This window comes from Equus caballus, chromosome 11, assembly GCF_041296265.1.
Source record: "Equus caballus isolate H_3958 breed thoroughbred chromosome 11, TB-T2T, whole genome shotgun sequence".
Classification (NCBI taxonomy): Eukaryota; Metazoa; Chordata; class Mammalia; order Perissodactyla; family Equidae; genus Equus; species Equus caballus.
The window spans coordinates 2,963,684-2,985,290 of record NC_091694.1 but is presented as its reverse complement, the minus strand read 5'-3'; the positions used below and the strand labels follow the sequence as shown (position 1 = coordinate 2,985,290).

At 50.4% G+C, this 21,607-nt stretch overlaps 1 protein-coding gene across 11 annotated transcripts in view; it reads right to left on the bottom strand.

Annotated features, from left to right (window-relative positions):
• TBC1D16 (TBC1 domain family member 16) overlaps positions 1-21,607 on the bottom strand; it is an 81,562-nt gene that overhangs the window by 8,038 nt on the left and 51,917 nt on the right. For 5 of the 11 annotated variants that reach the window (XM_023651873.2, XM_070226820.1, XM_070226817.1 and 2 more), the window contains 7 exons: positions 7,741-7,902; positions 6,588-6,735; positions 5,518-5,685; positions 4,866-5,014; positions 4,173-4,307; positions 3,172-3,358; positions 1,042-1,221 (listed from right to left, as the gene is read on the bottom strand). In XM_023651873.2, the coding sequence (XP_023507641.1) occupies positions 1,042-1,221; positions 3,172-3,358; positions 4,173-4,307; positions 4,866-5,014; positions 5,518-5,685; positions 6,588-6,735; positions 7,741-7,902 (1,129 nt within the window). Of the gene's footprint in view, positions 1-33; positions 638-1,041; positions 1,222-3,171; positions 3,359-4,172; positions 4,308-4,865; positions 5,015-5,517; positions 5,686-5,859; positions 5,917-6,587; positions 6,736-7,740; positions 7,903-21,607 lie in introns of those variants that run through there. The other 6 variants (XM_023651876.2, XM_070226819.1, XM_070226822.1 and 3 more) reach the window with 5 other exon arrangements.

The window sequence follows — 21,607 nt, the reverse complement described above, 5'->3', positions numbered from 1 at the left end:
GAGGGTTGCATGAAAAACACGCAACGAGGCCCGGCAAAGCCGACACGATTTTTGAAAAACAAAAAGCAACCCAGCGTCTTGCACCATCCATGCCAGTGCTCCCTGGATCAGTGCAGATATTTCACCCTGAATGTCCACGTCGAGCATGCTGATCCAGGCGGGCAGTGAAGCCAGACCCGGCGAGGGCGGGAGGCAGGCAGGACAGATGGCTCCAAAGACCGAGTGTAGCACCAGCGTGGGTTTCTTCAGACTCACTTTTGCCAGATACGGTCCTCCAGCGACCTCCGTAAGGGTGGGAAATGCGGGGGCACACTTCTGTGGGCTGGTGACTGTTCCCATCTCCCTGCAACGTGCCGGGGCTGCTCAGTGAGGATGGAGCCTGCTCTCGCAGAAAGGGTCCCGGCCCTCTCCCAGATGCATCAATACTATTTTTTTAAAGGCTGATGGATTCAGAGAGACTTGCCCATCCTTGAACATCGCCAGCTTGTCACTAATTTGGGCGTCGCAGCCATGTGATGGGGCCAGAGCCACGTTCCCAGGAGAATCTGTTGAGGAGATGCTGATAATGGTGGACGGCAAGTGGAAATCGACATCTCCGGGCGGGGACCGCAGGCTGGTCCTGGGCTCTCTAGAGGGGCTGATGGGGAAGCAGGCTCTCACACCCTTTCCCTGAGCCGTCCCGATGGGGGCAGGCGGGGTGGGCACTGGCTTCCTGGCCTGCTCGGCCCCCTCAGTGTCTTTCACGCTGATTGGTTGTGACAGGAGCGAGCTCAGCCCCAGAACGTGGTAGTCAGCGGGCAATTTGCATCGATTTCAGTTCCTTGGGAGGCGAGTTGCAGGTGGGAAGCCAGCCGCGTGGGACTAGAAGGCAGTTGCTGCATGAGGGGCTGCAGTGTTTTGTGGGGGGGTCGGGAGTTGCAGAAGAGGGGACCCCAGAGGAAGTGCACAGTTACGCTGGCCCCTCGGGCCAGGTACGGGATGGTGACTGTCGCTCCGGGGCCGAGGTCCTGGCCCCCACCCTCGATGCCCGCCCTGGCTCACCTGGTAGTGGGCCCAGCAGGCCTCCCAGATTCGCAGCGCCTCGGCCTCAGGGAACTCCCGTTTAAAGCACAGCAGGAGCCAGCGGTGGCAGAAGAGCATCTGCAGGCCGTCCTCCCCCAGCGAGACCAGGTGCTGGTAGAAGCGTAGGTGCGTCAGCCGAAGCAGCTCCCGCAGGTACAGCTGGGGGCGAGGCCGGGGCGAGTCAGCACCCCAGCCCCGCGAAGGCCCGCCCGGCCGGCCCAGGAAGCCCACTCCCACCAGGGCCCTTCCTTGGGCACCCCACCCCTGAAAAGCAGGCGAGCCGTTCACGGGGTCTCTATCTGCTATGTGCGTCTGCGCCTGCTCATATTATCCTGCCGCTGAATTTGACTCACACCTGTCTCTGCTGGTTTATCCCAGATTTCAGACTATTCTGTGGCACAGCCCAGGGCAAGGCAGAGCGTAGCACCCTGTGGGCTGCGTCTGACGCCCCGTCCTTCCTGGGGGTGCAAGTGGATCATCCACAGAAACCCCGCCCAACCACTTTCCGCTCGGATGGCTGGGATCCGTCACCTTTCAGAGCCGATTTAGAGCAGGGGGGGCGGTTTCTGAACCCCAGGACGCTCGATTCCGGCACTTAAGGTCACCACCCAGTGACGCGGGACAAGATCGAGGCTATTTCTGGCAGCGCCTGGCTGGGGCTGCTGACCTCACCAGAGCCGTCGGAAAATCAATCTCCAGCAGTCACGAGTCACCGGGCCACGGGCTGCATGAGCCCATCAGGGCCGAATCCGGTCAGACCCCATAATTGCCTCCCCAGGTACTGTGGAAACCTGACATCACGGCGGCTCCGAGGGTGGGCGGGCTGGGCCGGGGGATCTTGGGGCAGGGGCTCGGTGACTCACAGGCCCCTTCCCACACAAGTGGCCCATTGTTCCTGCTCAAGACAGCCGCTGGGGTGGCACGGGGCCCTTGTAGGAACTCATTCTGAGGATCCTTCTCAACTGGCCAGTTTCTCCACCCTGTGGCCCACAGCAGGGTCAAGTCCAGGCGTGCAGCTGACCCCTCCCTCAGGACACTCCCCACCCCCGCCCAGGTGTCCTCTGTTCCAGTCCACGCCTCCCTGCTCCCGCTCCCTCGTCCTCACACCCTCCGCTGTGCTCTCCCTTCCAGTCTTCAGTGGCCCTATGACAGTTAGTCCATGGCCCTGGCATTCGAGGCCCCGCATCCAGCTCTGCCCTCACTGCATCTGGTCCAACAAGACCAGGCCACACAGTGTCACTGCCCAGAACGCTGTGCTCAGCCAAGTCTTGGCAGTGCCCAGGGCCAGACCCTACGCAACAGGGAGTCAGCCTGGTCCCCCTGCCTTCCTTCCCGTCTCGGTCACCAGGGCCCTTTCTGTATCGCTCCCCTGCACCCAGCATCCTCTCCCCCAGCTGTCAGCTTTCAGGCTGAGGCGCTCTCCTGGACTGGGTGCTGAGACCAGGCCACAGAGCCCGGCACCTGGCACCTGGCAGGTGCCTGGAACACACAGGTGCTGTGAAGAGTGACGAGTGAACACTCCTGGCTCCGGCTTGCCCAGCTTTGCCTGTCCCCGCCCCAGCGTTTAGTGCTGCCTGGTCTGTGTGGGTTAGGGGAGGCCGTGCAGGGAAGGCCTGCTGGGTAGGGTGTGACAACCGCCCAGTGGGCTCCAGGGTGGCTTCAGGAGCTCTTCCGGTTCCTGTCCCCACTCAGGAACCCTGGCTGTGTTGGACCCTGGCAGGGAGCAGCCCAGACGGACCTGAAGACCTGTCTGATAAAGCACAGGACCAGCTGCGATGGGCCCTCTCTCCTCACCCTGCGACGGAGCCTGGGCTGGGATGCTCCGAGCAGGGAGGTGGGAGGCCCCAGGGGCAGACTCTGCACAGTCCGGCCTGCAGGGAGCATGGGGTGAGGATGGCAGAGTGGGTCCTGAGGCCTGGGAGCAGCCTGCGTCCCTCCTGGGAAAGCTGACTCTTCCCCAGAGGCCCAGGGCTAAGCCCCCCATACTACACTGGCAACGCCCACCCGGCTTTTCTGCTGCCTGCTGACCACACATGACCCCTGGCAGCAAGGGGAGGGGGCAGCGTGCTCTCTCCCGGCTGCCCTCGACCACACGTCCCCGAGCCTCACCAGCTGTTTCTCCATGTCCTCGTCCCGAGGAGAGCTGACGAAGATGGTATTCTGCATCAAACCCACAAAGCACCAGAAGGTGTCTGATTCGTCCAGGACCTCGGCCAAGATGGGTGCCACCAGGTCCGACATGCCCTGGGAGTAGCCGATGGCCGGGTTGTACACGGCGTAGTTCAGCAGGATCCTCCTGGCGACACGGTGCAGAGAGCAGGGCGGTTGGCGGAGAGTGGCCACAACATAGCCCACCCTTGCTGTCTGCTTGGTGGCATGTCACCCGGGCCAGCACCAGCAGAACCCCAGGCTGGAGACCCTGGGCTGCCAGGATGCCCCTCCTTCGCCTCGATCTCAGGGGAAGGAGGGCAGCTCTGGGGACTGTCTCTGAAGCCTTGGGAAATTGAGTGGCCTGCAATTAACCAGTCACCATGCCCAGACCTCTGGAGCAGAGGGGAAGGAGGAATGTGGGTCTCATTTTCTTAATGGCCGACTGCCTGTGACAAAGGGTGGGCTGGCAGGGACATTTTATGGGCTGCTAATTTTGTGCAATTATTTGCCAGGCAGCAGCAGAATGTCAAAGATGCCAACCCCGGGCTCAGTGTGGCTTTATCACTGCGAGGACCACCCACTGGGAGACAGAGGCTCATCCATGGTTGCTGTGAGCCAAGCAAGGCCAGTCTTGGTGGAGGCCCGGAGGATGGGGGCCTTTGCTGGCAGCCTTGGGCGGGACCTACAGGGCTTCCCTGGGACGCTGGGGCCATAAGAGGCCAATCGACATTGCCGAAGTAGCTAACGATCCTCTACTTCCGGGCATTGTGAAGGAAGGAAGAAAGACACCTGACCCCTAACCCCCGCAGATGCTGCTGCTGCTTGCCCACTTCCCAGAGGGTCAGCTGAGGCCCGAGGGGTAAGGGGACGCTCACAGAGGGGCAGGTGAGGAAGTGAGGCGGGGAGCTGGGCCCAGGCCTCTGCGAGGAGGACCGGTGCGGCCCAGGGGAGGCGGGTACCTCATGCTCTCCACGTTGGGATTGCCTTCGCCTCGGAAGAACTGGTTGCTCCGATCTGTGCGAACCACATCCTTGTCCACGGTGAACTGCACATTGCGCCAGAAGGCTCTGTGCTCTTCGGGAGTCATGGAGAGCCTGGCCCGGAGCAGAGCACCCGCTGGGGTCAGCGAGCTGTGCACACTGCAGCAGAGCCCCTGCTCCCCAGAAGGGGCCTGGGGTGCTGCTGCCGCTGCAAACCCTCCAGCTCCCCGCTGACTTGGAGGTGCGTGTCCGAGGCCTTTCCCAACATTGACTTGGCCTCATGGGTCCCTGCGTCCGGGAGGGGAGAGCTGACCTCGGCCTGGGGTCAGCCAGGCCCAGACAGACCTCCGCAGTGGGCTCCCGGCTGGCCCCTTGAGGCCGGCTGCCACCCCAGCGTCCAGCGGTAGGATGTCAGCGCCTCGTTAAGTCTGTTTCTGAAAACGAATTCTAAGACCTTGACATGCAGCTAAAGAGGCCGTGGTCCCGAGGCTGAGCGCTCGGGATAATGGCTGCACTTAGCCAACCCTATCACTCACGTTCCTGGGAGACCCATTTTCGAAAGAGACTATGGGTCACGGAACGTATTATCAATGCTGAATTGCACCTCCAATTGCCTTTTCAAAGGACATTTCCCTCCGCGGTTTGGGGGCGGGCTGGCCGGGCGGCGGTCACCTTTTCTGCTGGATCTCCGCGTACTCCTTCCGCTTCTGCACCCGCAGGGCCTCCCTCTCCTCCGACGTGGACTCGTGGCTGTAATAACGCAGCAGGAAGGGCCAGACCTCCCCCCGGATTGACACATCAATGCCGCCGAAGAAAATGGCCTGGAGGAAGCGGCGAAAGTTGGGGAGGGGCCAAAACAGGGCCGCTGAGAGCACCCCCAAATCCCGGGAGACGTGTGTTTTGGTGGCTCTGCTGCGCCTTCTTGACAACTGATGCCTTGATTCAGATCGCTGCAATTTGCACATGTTTGCAGGGGAAAGAGCCGGCCCTCCATTCCCATACAGGACACAAACCAGGCTCATTTCAATGTCAATGCCCCCCCTGGGGTGGCGCTCAGATTAACGTGTCGTTCTCACGTCGCGGCCTAATCCTCGGGTTTGCAAGTGCTGCATTTCACCGTGCGCCCTTCTATACAGGCTGACGCGGGATCCCCCAAACCCGCTCGGGAGGTTTCTTTTTCAACCCGGCGGCTTTGATTGCTTCATCGGGCGTGTTCACACAGCTCCTCGCACAAGGGCACAGGCCCCCCTGGAGGTGGCCCCCGAGGGTGCCCGGCCCCCTTCCCCCCGGCTGGCCGGCCACCCTCCCGAGGGCCCGGCCTCACCTTGCGCAGCTTGTACTCCTCTTCCACCTGGCCCAGCTCGTTCAGGTGGCGCAGCCAGGCGGAGACGTCCAGCCTCTTGTACATGCTCTCCTCGGGGTGCGTCTCGGACGAGGGCAGTTTGGGCCGACGGATGGAGAACCGCATGCACGTCTTTTCGTCGGCGACCTGCTGGACAGGAGGGAACGGGCAAGATCAGCGTCCCCGACTCTGGGCTTTGGAGCGGTGCTGTCTTCCCAGAACGTGAAAGACTCTCTCTCTCTCCTGAAAGGAGGGGGACCGCCCGCCCCTGCACACAAACCCCTAAATGGCAAGTGTAATTAGACGCAATTAAAATGAAAATACCTTCATCCCAGCATCGGCTTCCCCTGGCCGCTCAGCTCCCCGGCCGGCCCACTCCCACCAACCGCCGTGCCCCTCGCCGCCGCCCCCCGCGTTCCCTCCCACCCCGGCCGCAAACACGGAATTAATGCCTCGTTCGGCCCAACTTCCCTCTGCCGGGAGGGCCTGCAATAAATTACACGTGATTGGCCGCATACAATGGGGTCGCTGTTCTGCGAGCGGGAGCCCGCCTGTCAGGTTGTCTCCACGGGCAGTCACGAATCCAGGGCGAAACTGCAGCTGACATTTAATTCAAAAATCAAAGGTTGTTCAATGTAGGGGGAAAAAAGCGCCATGCTACTTTAATAAGGGGAGCCAGCAGGAGGCTCTGTGGAAGGCAGGGAATTTTAAAGTCAGCCCCATTTCTAATAAGCACATACAGTATCTTAAACAGATAATTAGAGAGCTCTTATTACATTTGTATGTAGATTGAGCAAAATATGGCAGGAAGCCTTGTCAAAACATGATTTTTCAAGTGCCGAGCTCTGACTTCACAGAAGCCCTGGGCCTCTCAAACCCATGTCTCAAGACCAAAGTTGCTGTTCTATCAGCCACCCAGCGACCACGGGTCACACCCGGGAGGCCTCGGGCTCGGGAGCAGAGACCTGTGCGGGGGAAGTCCTGGACCCGGGGCGGGGGGTCCCAGCAGCCAGGTGTCCCCCTCCCAACCCCCAGTTGGGCCTCTGGCCTACCTGGTCTTTGAGGTGCGTCTCGGCGCAGTATTTCCACTGTTGAAACACGTCCGACAGCTTGTCCAGGCCCCCGTGGTGGAAGTGGAAAACCTTGTACTGGCTCTCCTGGCTGGCGACCACCAGCTGGCCACTGGTGCAGGCCTCGTCGCTGAGCGGCCATGACAGCGGGCAGAGAAAAGACCGAAGAACGCGTAAACAACGGGTTTTTTCTTCCAGGCCTAATCAGAGGCCGCGCTATCGCCCGACCTCAGAGGCAGGAAACGGGAAGTGTCCCCGTGTGTGCAGTTTGGCTGCCAGTGGGAGGGGGACAGAATTATGCCGTTGCCCCCTCTGCTGAAGAAGGCAAGACAGCTCCCTCCTGGGGAGGCCCGGACGCAGGGCCGGCCTCGCTCCCGGGAGACCTGCCAGAGCAGCCTGCCGCCCCCGCTCCCACCCGCCAGGCCGCCCAGTCCTTTCTCTCCAGGAGACCAGCGGAGTGGAAGCAGGTTTTGAACCCAGGTGGGGCGGGCACTGAGAGAACATCATTCACGGGTGGCACTCTGGGAGACTCCTGCAGGGAAATTCACGGCACATCCATCAGGCGGGCAGCCCCACCTTCGCCGCCCTTCCGTGAAAGGCCGGAATGTGTCTCTGGTGGGGCAACCCCTTCCAGTGACGCGCCTGTTTCTTCTAAGCAGGTCTGTGGTTGGCACTGTCTCTCACTGGGCCACCCTGCCTTTCGGGAGGAGAGATGTAACTATTAGGCAGGACACTAATAGCCACGGTCCGCCCATCAGAAAGCCGCAGCCCGGTTCTGAGCACACGGGCGAGCTGCAGAGCCCCTGGGTGGGTGACAGGGAGCAGCCTGCAGACGCTACTCTCTGTGCAGCCCTGGTCTGGCTTCTTCGCTTCTTCCCCCAAGCCAGAGTTCCAAGCAATAGCCGGCTACCAACACCCTGAGGGCAGATGGAAGAGTTAGGGAGCCACCCGACCAGGTTCCCGTGGGGCAGTCATAGTAGGTACCACTGCTGATGAGACAGTGATGTTGGGAAGCACTGGTTTAGGGATGCTGGCGTTAGTGAAACAGCCGGGGCCCTGACCCCGGAGCCCCAGCCCGCGCCCGGACGCGGCACAACCTCCGACTTCCGGGAAGCCACCAAGAGATGGAGCTCACCTGAAAAACAGGCGGAGGGAGCGCATGTGCCCCAGGTCCACACGGAACACGCCACAGATCTGCTCCAGGGCACACGCCCGCTGTGGCTCGTCCCAGCGCGGGGTCTGCAGGAGGCCGTCACTGTCCGAGAAGCGCAGGTGGGCGTCCGCGCTGGAGGGGGAGCTGCTGGAGCAGGTCAGGTGATGGCCACACGTTTCTCTGTCCATGCAGCCAGGGGGGAAGGGCAGGGGAGGGCTGGGGGAAACCGTGGAAACACGCACACCAAACACACGTGCACGTCACAGGCTCTCCAGAGACACCAGGAGTGAAGGAATCCCGTCAAGGTCATGCCCAGTGACATTTTCATGTAGATGGGAAAGCATTTTCGTGGTCAAATTCAGTTCCACTTCAATAGAGGCAGTAAGTGGTCAAGGTGACAGAAGAGGTCACACTGACTGGCCCTTGCTGTGTGACCTTGGCAATGTTACCAAGCCCCTCTGAGCCTTTGTTTCCACATTTGCAACGCGAGGGTAAAAATGGGGCTTTGTGTAGACTATGGCTGCACAGCGCTCAGTGCTGGGCACCCTGGTCCTCAGGGTTTCCTAAGAGGAGCTGTTTCATGACCATTTCGGACAGCACGGAGCTTCCTTTTGGATTTAGATTGGTTCACTATTTTCCTGAAAAAGTGTTGGTTCAGTAAGGAAACATTTGGGTTATTAATACTATTAATATAAACAAGGAACATTTACAAACGCTCAGCATGGGCCTGGCCCACCCTCTGGGATGGGTAGTGTTGTTACCTCCATTGTACAGAAGAGGGACTGAGGCGCAGAGAGGTTAAGTAACTTGCTCCAGACCACACAGCTATCAGGCGGTGGAGCTGGATTTGAACCCAAGCTTTGTGGCCCATGTCCTCACCGGCATATTTCACTGCCTCTAAGTTTGAAGTTCACAATACAACCCCACTTATTCTGCTTTTTTTTAAAAAAATTCATGAATTTGTTTAGAACCTCAGTTGCAAAATATTTTATTACATGAATTCAGCCACCCCACAGGCTAAATGCTCTCTCTTGAGATTTAATGGTAACATCCAGCAAATGCCTGCTGACGTCCACGCAGGCTAAGGGCAAGCTTCGGTCTGGACTCTGAGCCCAGCATCCTACAGAGAGACCCCTGCTGTCGCCTTATCCTGCTTTCTCATTTTAGCCCAGGACATAAAAGTGTCAGAGGCACCTCTTCCTCCAGCGGGTACCCAGTCTTGGATGATTTGAGCACAGTCCCTCAGAACTCGGAACTTCCTCAAAGAGAAAGGCTGCCCTTTCAGACCCTTCGCTGCTTCTAGAACAACACCCGGCCTGGGGGGTGGGAGGGGGCTTTCTTCCCCACCCGTCTGAGGAGGCGACAGAGCCTGGTCCTTCCATTTCTGTGGGGCACCTGGGCTTTCCGAGGAGACAGCCTCAGGTCAAGATAGATACCCGGATGGCAAGATAGGCGGATAAGCTGACCCACTGTGGCCACACAGCAAACTCGGACCCCAAAAGGCTGAGGGATTCTCCCGTCTTCCCGAGTGGACCCTGACTGGGCTGCGCTGTGCAATTATTGTTTGCGAAACAAGGCAAGTCGCAGGTCTGAAGTCAGCTCCCCCGCCAGGCCACTTCATGCGGCGTTTCATAATCTGCTTATGGAACAATGCGGCCGCAGCGGCCGGGGAGCATGTGCTCGGCGTGCGTCCCCGGCCGGCCGGCCCATCCCGGGCTGGCCTCCAAACCAGCTGGAGGGGAGCCACCAAAGGGTGGCATTATTTCCAGCCCCCGCCCCTCATCCTCCCCTCTCCACAGGCTCCGAGTGGATCCTCTAAAACCTGCACGCCCTCCCAACCTGGGGCGTCCTGCTCACCCTGTGGGGCAGGCCAAGCCAGGATGGAGACTCACTCTGGCAGAATCACGGGGGGGAAGACCTGCTCTGCTGTTGCAGTGGGAGGACTGGTCCCCCGGGGGGGAAGGAGCTGCAGAGAGAGGGCCCACCCGCAGCTTCCTGCAGCAACTTGCCTCCAGGCAGAAGCCTGCTTAAACCCTTTACAACTCCTTAGGGGGAAATTATTTGCATTAATTAATTGATCGATTAATTAATTCAAGACACTATGCCTGGGACCTACAGCTGGGGTTCCAGGGGTTCAAACTGGAGCAAAGTTGACGGAAGCCTCAGCTCCCTGTTATTTAGGGTCTGTGATGGCAGATGACCGTATGGCCATCGAGGTCATGGAGGACGACATCGCCTGCCAAGGGTCACAACTGTACCCTGGCTGCTGCTGCATCTCCAGCTCCCAGCACAGGCCTGGCATAGGACGCGAAGTCATTTAATGCTCATGCCTGGGATGAAAATGTAAAAGGTCTGGGAATTTTGAAGTCATAGAAAAAAAAAATCGTAAAGAAATAAAATCTTGGGGAAATTGAAATATGCACAGTTTTTATTTTTCATCTTTTCACACACGTGGAGCAATTTGGTTTTAAGACTATTCATATGTGCTGGTTATAATTTGGCTTGGTCATAAAATTATTATGTGTGCTGCATTAAAATTAAAAGGGTAGTTTATTTAGGCAATAATTCTCCAAACTGCAAGTTTAAAATGTTTTATAGATAGAACCAGAAGATGCTAAACGCTAGGAAATACAGCGTTTCTTAGTTTTGTTGTGCTCTAAGGATCACCAAAATGCAAAAACAGAAACGAAAGAGAGAAATGCCAGCATCGTCACCGCAAAACACAGCAAGTGAGTTCTTTCTCCACTTGGCAACCCACGCAATGTGAGGCACAGAGTCGATTCCCCAGCCCCGGAATCCAGGCGGCCCTGTGAGTTGCTTTGGCCAATAGGATGCGGTGAAAGCGCCTTTCTGTGAGCTCTGGAGCCTGGCCTCAGGAGGCCTGGCAGCTTCTGCATTCTCACTCTTGGTGCATCCTGCTGCCAGATAAGGAAGCCCAGGCACGAGAGACGAGACCATGAGGACGAGGCCCAGATGAGAGTCAGCACCGGAGCCCCCACCCATGTGGACAGAGGCCATTGCAGACCCTCCACCCAGTCGAGCCTCCAGCTGGCCACGGCTGCCTGAAGGAGCCGGGGAGAGCCCGGCAGCACCAGCCTAGCCCAGAACTGTGAGCAAATAAAAGGTTGCTATTTCAAGCGGCTATGTTTTGGAGTCGTTTGTTACGCAGCAATAGATAACTCATACACGCATACCAGAAGTGTCCACTTTCAGAAAAGGCTTGAGGAGGGAGGAAGAAACCTCCAAAATTATTGAGTTGTGGTTCTCAAGGTCAAAGAGACACTGGGGCCAGATTTTACTATTTTGAAATATTCAAACTTCTAAATGCTCCTGCTTTTCTTTGTTCCGAGCCTTTAGAGTCAGCTGAATGTTAATTCGATGGAGCCCCAGGTCTCAAGTATAGTGTCCTGAATTAATTAATCAATCAATTAATTAATGCCAATAATTTCCCCCTGGGAGTTGTAAAGGGTTTAAGCAGGCTCCTGCCTGTGGAGGCGAGTTGCTGCAGGAAGGAGTGGGGTGGGCCCTCTCTCTGGGGCTCTTTCCTGGTTTGAAATCAGCTCCTCCTCCTCCAGGGGACCAGTCCTTCTGGCCACAGCAGCGGAGAGGGGGCCTCTGCCCATGTCTCTGCCAGCGTGAGCCTCCATCCTGAATCTGGTTTCTGGAAACTTCAGCCCACCCCATGGGGAGAGCAGGGCATGGCATGTTGGGAAGGGTGTGCAGGTTTTGGAGGGTGTTGTTGTGTGTGTGTGGAGTGGGAACGATGGGGTGAGGGGGGCTGGAAATAATGCCCCCCTTTGATGGTTCCTCATAATTGCCAGAACTTCGAGGCAGCCGAGATGTCCTTCAGTAGGTGGACGGCCAAGCAAACTGTGGTCCATCCAGACAAGAGGATATTATCCAGCACGAAAAAGAGATGAGCTATCAAGCCACGGAGAGACAGGAAGGAACCTTAAATGCATATTCCGAATTGAAAAAAGCCAGTCTGAAAAGCCTACACACTGTATGATTCCAGTTATATCACATTCTGGAAAAGGCAAAACTATGGAGACAGTAAAAAGATCAGTGGTGGCCAGGAAGTGGCGGGAAGGAGGGGTGGACAGGCGGAGCACAGAGGATTTTTAGGGCAGTGAAATGACTGTAGGATACTGTAATGTGGATGCGTGTCATTACCCGTGTCCAAATCCACAGAATGCACGACACCAAGATGAGCCCTAACGTAAGCTGTGGGCTTTAGTTGATAATGATGTGTCAACTGAGGTTTGTCAATTGTAACAAATGCACCACCGGTGGGGGATGTCCATAGTGGGGTTCTGTGCATGTGGGCAGGGCAGGGGGTATATGGGAAATCTCGGTACCTTCCGCTCAATTTTGTTATGAACCTAAACTGCTCTAAAAAAATACAATCTATTAAAAACAAAACAAAAAGCCAAAGAACAAACTGGGACATACATATGACAGAGATCAACATCTCTAATATGAAAAAAAGTATGTAAATCAAAAAGAAAAGAAAAAATTCCCAATAGAAAAATGTCAAAAGGATAAGAAAAAACAAATCACTAGAGAATAAATACAAATAACCAATAAAATTTTCAAGTCCAGAGTAATGAAATAAATGCAAATGGGATAAGATATCATTTAGGGGGAAGTCTACGAAATTGCCGGTAATTTAAAAATTAGAATATTCACTGTAGGTAAGGGTTTGGGGAAACATTCTTGCATGACTCGGGGGACTCTACACCGGTCAAATTGCCCTGAATGGCAACCAGGAATTAGCATGCAAACAGCTTGAAATGTTTATGCATTTTCATCCTCTACTTTTATTTCCAGGTATTGATCCTAAGAGCCAGAAATATCCAAAAAAAAATACACCCATGAATGCAGAAAAAGCATCTGACAAAAATCTAACACTCATTCATGACAAAAACCATAGGGAACTAGGCCTAGAAGGGCGCCACCTCACATTGATAAGGGGCACCTGCCTCACTCTAGTTGCCATCATACCACATGTAGGAGACCAACCTTTTCCCTCACGACGGGGATAGGCGAGGATGCCCGCCCTCACCACTCTCGTCAACACAGCCCTGGGGGCTCCAGCCTCCAAGCGAGGCAGGAAAAGAGAAGAAAGTGCATAAAGATGGGAAGAGAAGAAGGAAAACGGTCCCAATTTGCAGATGATACGGTTGTTTACATGAACAATCCCATGGAATTTCCAAAACAACTGTTAGAACTAATAAGTGAAGTTGGTGAGATTGCAGGATAAAAGATTAATGCAGAAAAATCAATTGTATTCTTAAAGTCTAGCAACACACAATTGGAAAATATTATAAATAAAAGATTCCAAACTAGCCTCATCGTGGGGACCGTTTTGCAATATATACAAATGTGGAATCATTATGTTATACACCTGGGATAAGAAAGACAATTTTTGAGAAAATAGCTTTTGAGGAAAACAACTTTCATTTTTCTGAGTTGCTGCCTAGGCATTTTAAAGTAGGATAACCCTGCTCACATCCAGAGTCTGCACATTTAGATAAGGACTTAAATTTAGGATTCTTGTCGTAAGTTCTCCCTTATCTCTCCTGGGGGCATCTTTTAAAATAATCGCTTAGAATTAAGCCTATGAAAAGTTTCTGACATCCATCCCAACCAGGGTAGCAGGTGCTTGCTACCCTGCTCTCTATCTCCTGCTCCGTCATGACCTGGGAGAGACAACTGCCCTTTCCCCGGCTCATACGCCCCTTCGCTTCTGGGAACTGTAAGTAATAAATCTTATGACTATTTCCTTTGTGTGGGTGTATTGAAACTGTGCCTTCAATCCAAATGGCCTCATGGGTTTCACTTCCCCAAAGTGGGAGCTGACCCCGTGTGGGTGGCATGTGCTCCCTCATTCAGCAGGTCATATCTGCATATTCTTAATTCAACACTGCAGCTCCAGCTTGACAACACAACGTCTGAAACCAATATAATGTTATATATCAATTGTATGTCAATAAAGAAAAATTCCATTTATAATAGCAAAAAGAAAAAAAGAAACCTACATAAAATACTTAGGAATAAGTCCAACAAATAACAAACACAAAACTTTGCTGAGAAAAGTTAAAGGAAACCTAAATAGATGGAGCGCTATACCATGTCCATGGATTGACTCAGTCAACATCGTGAAGATGGTAATCTTGCCAAATTGATCTAAGGGTTCAACACAATCCCCATCAAAATTCTAGCAGGATTTTTTTTGGGTAGAAATCAACAAGCTGACTATAAAATTCATATGGAAATGCAAAAGACCTACAATAACCAAAGCAATTATTTTAAAACGAACAAAGTTGGAGGACGTATCTGATTTTGAGACTTATTATAAACATACAGTAATCAAGTCAGTTTGGTATTGGTGAAAAGGTAGACTTTTAGATCAATGGAACAGAGGAGAGAGTTCAGAAAGAGACAACTATGATCAATTGATTATCAACAAAGATGCAAAGACAATTCAACGGAGAAAGAATAGCTTTTCAACAAATGGTGAGATCAACTGGATATCTCTATGCAAAAAATTAACATCAACCCTTTCCTCATGTCATACACAAAAATTAACTCAAAATGGATCACAGACCGAGATGTGATACCTAACTTCAAAATACACCATTAAAGAAAACAAAAATGCAAGCCACAGCCTGGGAGAAAACATTCACAGCACATATGTCCAATAATGGACTTGTATCCAAAGCATGTACGGGGAACTCTTGAAACTCAGTGGTATTGTTAGACAAAGATTTCTTAGATACGACAGCAAAAGCATGATCCATAAAAGAAAAACATCGATCAACTGGACTTCATTAAAATGGAAAACTTGTGCTCTTTGAAAGACATCATTAAGAAAATCAAAAGACAAGCCACAGACTGGGAAAAGACACTTGCACAATGCATATCTGATAAAGGATTTATATCTACAATTTATAAAGAACCCTCAAAACTCAGTAATAAGAAAACAAACAACAAAATTTTAAAATGGGCAAAAGATTTGGCAAGACACTTCATCAAATAAGGTGGCAAATAAGCATATGAAAAGGTGCTCAACATCGTTGATCATGAGAGAAACGTAAATGGAAACCACAATGCGACACAAAGACATACAGTGTGACACACTACACATGTATTAGAATGACTGAAAAACAAACAAAGGAAAACTGACAGAACAGAGAGCTGGCCAGGAGGCAGCGTAACTGGAACTTGCACACGTTGCTGGTGGGAATGTAAAATGAAAAAGCCCCTTTGGAAAACAGTCTGGCAGTGTCTTATAAATTCAAACACATTTACCATACCACTCAGCAATCCTACTGCTAGGTATTTATCCAAGATAAATGACAAGGCTCGCACAAAAATCTGTGTGAATGTTTATAGCAGTTTTTATTCATAATTGCAAGAACAAGAATCAACAGATAAGCCCTTCAACTGGTGAATGGATAAATAAACAGTGGTACGTATGTATAATGGAATCCTACTCAGTGGTAAAAAGGAAGAAACCACGAATACACACAACATGGACAAATCGCAAATGTATTATGTTAAGTGAAAGAAGCCAGACTCAAAAGGCTACATGAAAAGATACTCGGTATCATTACTAATCAGGGAATTGCAAACTAAAGCCACGATGAGCTGCTCCTACACACTGCTATTGGCTAAAACGAAAAAGACTGACCAGACCAAGCGCTGATGAGGACCCGGAGGAGTGGAACTCTCACACACTGCTCAAGGGAATGAGAAATGTTGCAACCACTTTGGAAAGCACTTTGGCAGGTTCTTAAAAAGTAAAACACACGCCTACTGTAGGACCCAGCCATTTACCAAGAGAAATGAAAACATATGTCCACAGGCAATACTTCTGCATAAATGTTCACAGCAGCTTTATTTGTAATAGCTAAGAACTGAAAACAACCCAGGGATCAACGGGTGAATGGATACACAAATTGTGGTATATACGGGCAATGAACTACGACTCAGCAATAAAAATGAAGGACCTGCTGATACACGCAACAATGTGGATACACCGCAAAATCACTCTGCTGGCTGAAAGCAGTAGGGACTGCATGATTTGGTTTATACAGAATTCCAGGAAACACAAACTAACCTACAGTGACAGAAAGCAGGTTAGTTGCTTTGGGGGCAGGGGCTGGAGGGAGGGAAGGAAGGATTATAAAGGGACGCAAGGAAACTTTTGGGGGTGATGGACATGTTCATTATCTTGATTGCGGCGATGGTTTCATGGGTTAGGTATATGTCGAAACTCAGAAAACTGTACACTTTAAATATACGCAGTTTATCGTACATCAATTATACTTCAATAAAGTTGTAAAAAATACCAATATTCAACTCAGTATTATTGCTAAATTCCAACAATAGGAGAATATTTTAATACATTGTGGCACATTCATATGATATAACGCCATTAAGCTATGACAAAACATTTTATAAAAGTATTTAACGACCAAAGAAAATGCTCATACTATTACGCTGAATGAAGAAAGTAGGATGCAAAACTATGTGAAATATGATCTCAATATGGCTTTATATATAATGTATATTTATAGATACTTTATATTTACATAAATACATTATGGAAGTAGAAAACTGCACTAAAATTATAATAACGGTCATCTCTAGATGGTATGATTATAGTTTATTTTCATCTTGTTCTTTATTTCACAACTTTTCTAAAAGGAATAATGTATCATTTTTAATCAGAAATAATAAGCTAATCTTCTACACTCTTTTTTTTTTTTTTTTTACAAGAAGTCTGCATTGCTTTCTATATTGTAAAACCAATAAGGATAATTTCAAAAAGAAAAAAAGTACAGGAAAAAGTGAGGCACAGATAAGCACTCATCGCCGTGGTTGCCATTCACTGGCGGCTCCCTCCGTGCCAGGGAGCTTGAAAGACTTCCTTATAGCAACCCCATGAGGGAGCCATTATTAACCCCATTCTACAGCTAAGGACACTGAGGCCAGGAGCGAAGTCCCCAAATTTCGCAGGAGATAAATGGCAGAGCGGGTGTGGACAGCCAGGGGCGGCAGACCCAAAGCTCCAGCTCCTGACCCATGTGGTGTTCGACTCCCAGAGACAACTACTTAGAAAGAAAACAAAGGAAGATAAAGAGGAAAACAAAGCTCTATTTTTTAAAAGCATCTCTTAAAAAGCAACATCTTTTAAAAAGCATCCCTGAAAACGTGTCTACCCCTCCCCTTGGCCCCGAGCTCCTGGCTCAGAACGGCCTGCGGTCAGTCTACCAGGAAAGCCCAGGCCTCGCCTGGCCTGTAATACGCTCCAGGAACTGGCATCAGCTCGTCTTTGCTCCTTCTCCCTTGTACAAGCTTCCTATTTGCAACAAGGTACCACACTGCATGCCTTGAACAGTAGGAGGTTATTCTCACAGCTCTGGGGACCAGAAGTCTGAAACCTAGGTGTCGGCAGGGCCAGGCGCCCTCTGAAGGTCTGTGGGAGGCTCCCTCCTTAGCTTCGGGGGTTGCCGGCAATCCTAGGCTTTCCTTGGTTTGTAGACACATCGCTCCAATCTCTGCCTCCGTCCCCACTTGGCCCTTGTCTGTGTGTGCGTCTCTGTGTTTCTGTTTTCTCTTCTTATAAGGATACTACTCATCGGATTAGGGCCCACCTAATCCAGAATGACCTCATCTTAACTAATTACATCTGCAAAGACCCTATTTCCAAATAAGGTCGCGTTCTGAGTTCCCAGGTGGAGATGAATTTTGGAGACATTATTCAACCCCGTACGCCTCTTTACCTGCCCCGCACATATCCTATGCAAACTGGACAGCTCACTTCCTTTCCACCCTGTGGGGTCCTCTCTCCAGGCATTTGCTTACTTAGGTCGCTCCCTCTGGGCTGCCTGCCCTTCTTCTCATTCTCCAAGGCCCAGCTTAAACATCACTTTCTCCATGGTGATTTCTCTTCATCCTTCGGGAAGTTGCTAAGTAGAGTGTCTGACATGTAGCAGGTAGCCAATACGTGCTGATTTTCCTTTATTTCTTGGGAAATCTTTAGATATTTATCATCCTCTTTTGTGTGTTTCGCTTTCGACTTTGTATAAAGACACTTGCTGATACCAAAACCAGACAAAGACATCACAAGAACAGGAAAGTTTAGGCCCTTATGAATATCCTTCATGAATACAGACACAAAATTCTCAACAAAACACTAGCAAACCAAATCTAACAACATATAAAAAAGATTATACAGCATGACCAAGTGGGATTTATGCCAGGAACGCAAAGGTGGTTCAACATACGAAGATCAATCAATGTAATACACCAGATTAATAGAATAAAGGATAAAAACCACACGATCATCTCAATAGCTGCCGAAGAAACGTTTTACAAAATCCAACACTGTTTCATAATGAAAACACTTACCAAACTAAAAATAGAAAGGAACTTCCTCAATCTGATAAACAAAATCTATGAAAAACCCACAGCTCACGTCATACTCAATGGTGAAAGACGGAAAGCTTTTCCCCTAAGATCAGGAACAAGACAAGAACGGCTGATCTTGCCACTTCTATCCGACACTGTACGGGGGGTTATACTCAAGGCAATTAAGCAACATAAAGAAATAACAGGCATTCAGATTGGAAAGAAAGAAGTCAAGCTACCTCTAGTCACAGATGACACAATCTTGCCTACAGAATATCCTTAGGAATTCATACCCACACACCAAAAAACCTATTAGAACTAAGAAATGAATTCAGCCAAGTGGCAGGACACAAGATCAACAGACAAAAATTAATTTCATTTCTATGCACTAACAGTGAACAATCCAAAAATGAAATTAAGAAACAATTCCATTTACCACACACACAAGAAGTCTAAGACTTGTACACAAAACTACAAAAATATTGTTGAGACAAAGTAAAGAAGACCTAAATAAATGAAGAGATGTCCCTGTTCACGGATTGGAAGATTTAATACTATTAAGATGGCGATGCTTCCCAAACTGATCCATAGATTCAACACAGTCCCATCAAAATCCCAGCTGCCCTTTATGCAGATATCGACAAGCTGGTTCTAAAATACACACAGAAATGCGAGGGACCCAGAAGAGCCAAAACAATACTGAGAAAGAAGAACAACGTTGGGGGACTCACTTCCCAATTTCAAAACTTATCACACAGCTACAGTGATCAAGACTGTGTGGTACTGCCATAAGGATAGACATATTGATCAATGGGATAGAATTGAAAGTCCGGAAATAAACCCATATCTCTATGGCCAATTGTTTTTCGACAAGGGTGCCAAAACAATTCAACGGGGGAAAGAAGAGTCTTCTTAACAAATGGTCCTGGGACAAGCGGATATCTACGTGTGAAAGAATGATGTCGGACCCTTACCTCACACCTTACACAAAAATTAACTCAAAATGGATCAAAGATCTAAATGGAAGAGCTAAAACTATAAAAATCTTAGGAGAAAACATAGGCATAAATCTTTTTGATCTCAGATTAGGCTATAGTTTCTTCAATATGACATCGAAATCACAAGTAACCAAAGAAAAAGTAGATAAATTGGACTTCATCAAAATTAAAAACTTTTGCTTCAAAGGAATAGCAAGAAAGTGAAAAGACAACCCACAGAATGGGAGAAAATATTTGCAAATCACACATCTGATAAGGGGCTGTACTCAGAATATACATAAAACACAACAATAAAAAGACAAGTGACTCAGTGAAAACATGGGCAAAGTATCTGAATAGACATTTCTCCAGTGAAGATATACAAATGGCCAATTAGCGCATGAAAAGATGCCCAACATCATTAGCCATTAGGGAAATGCAAATCAAAACCACAATGAGATACCACCTCACTCCTGCTAGGACTACAATAAAAAGATGGAAAATACCAAGTGTTGGTGAGGATGTGGGGAAATTGGAACCCTCATACATTGCTAATGGGAATAAAAAATGGTGCAGCCACTGCAGAAAACAGTCACGATGTCCTCAAAAATTAAACATAGAGTAAAAGTGTGACCCATAAGTTCCCCTCCTAGGCATATACTCAAGAAAACTGAAAACATTTGTCTGCGCAAAAAACTTGTATATGAATGTTCAAAGCAGCATTATTCAGATTAACCAAAAAGAGGAAATGATAGAAATGTCCACCAATTGATGAATGGATAAACAAAATGTAGTCTATCCATACAATGGAATATTACTCAGCCGTAAAAAGTAATGAAGTACTGACCCATGCTACAGCACAGATAAATCTTGAAAGCATTATGCTAAGTGAGAGAAGCCAGTCACAAAAGGCCACATATTGTATGATTCCATTTATACGAAATGTCCAGAGCAGGTAAATCCAGAGAGAAAGCAGATTAGCAGTTGCCAGAAGCCGAGGAAGTGAGAAGTGGGTTTTAACTGTAGAGTATGAGGTTTCTTTTTGGGGGTGATGAAAAAGTTCTGGAATCAGGTAGTGGTGATGGTTGCATGACTTTGCGAAAGTGCTAAATGCCACTGCGTTGCCCCCATTGTCCATTGTGCTTTGATGTTACATGAACGATATCTCAATAAACAGAAGTCACTGTGTGCCCATTCTCTCCTGCCTGATTCATCTCGTACATCTCCCAGCAAAGGGTCATGCACAAAGCACGACCTCAGAAAATACTCATGTATTCAACAAAAACTTCTGAGTGCCTCCCTGCTCTGGGGACAGCTAGGTGCGGTCCCCACCCATGTGGAGCTTCATTCCGGTGGAGAATGAGGAGGCAAATGCGTCCAGGAATGATTGTGTCCTGGAGTGTTCTGAAGGACATGAGCTCAACAGTGGGAGGCAGAGGGGCTGGGAGCGGCCACTCCTGAGGGGTGGTCTGGGGGGCCCTGGTGAGGCTTGAAGGGGAGGGAAGAGCCGGCAAAGCAAAGAGCCCGGGGAGGACTAATACATGAAACAAGCCAAGCACGCTGGAAAAGGCACCAATCCTTCGAGCTGTCCTGCTGGGAAAAGGGCACCACCCTGGAAACGGAAATTCATTTGCTCTTACACGGCGGAGATCGACTTTCCTCCTGGTGTGGGAATGGAAATGATTTCACACGGCAAATAATTTTACCTTAAAATACACTCCCTGTACTTTTTTATTGCTTAAAATTTGTAAGTAATACTTCTTAAAACTGCATGTGAATCCACAATCATCACAAAGTAAAAAGTCAGAACAAAATTTTAAAATTGTAAGTAATAAATTCATTTTTGTGGTTAAGAATTCAAAAAACACTGAAGTGTGTGGAATTGGCCGTGGAAGCACCCTTCCCGACGCCTCCTCACTCTGCCCAGGGCCCCCCGCCCCCAGGAACCGTCCCTGCCAGCAGCTGGCTCCGTCCTCCCCAGGCCTCGCTTTATGTGTTTACGACCAGTTGCAGGTAGCTTGTAGGCACCATTTTGGAATAATGGCTCAGGCACCATTAAAAAAGAACAGTCTTTCATCTTTTATTCAACTTGGCTCATTAAAGCAGAATCAATCAGTCTTCTCCACAACACTTGACTCCATTCAGGGAGGACCTGAGGACGCCAGTCCCCGGCCGCCAGGAGACGGGATCTCACGGGAGAGCGAAGCCGGTGACGGGCCTGTGACGCAGCACAGACTGCGCACTGCAGGGGAGAAGCAGAAAGTGCTGGAGGCGTCAGGCGCGGGAGCATCGCCGGGACAGGGGACGCGGGCTCTAGAAAGGCCTTCAGAGGAGGTGGCCTGGGAGCTGGTTTGGGTGGAAGGAAGAGCCGGGGCAGAAGGAGGGGTGTGGAAGGAAGGAGAAGGAAGTCTGAGGGCTGGTCAGAGCCACTGAGAAGGGCCCTGGCACAG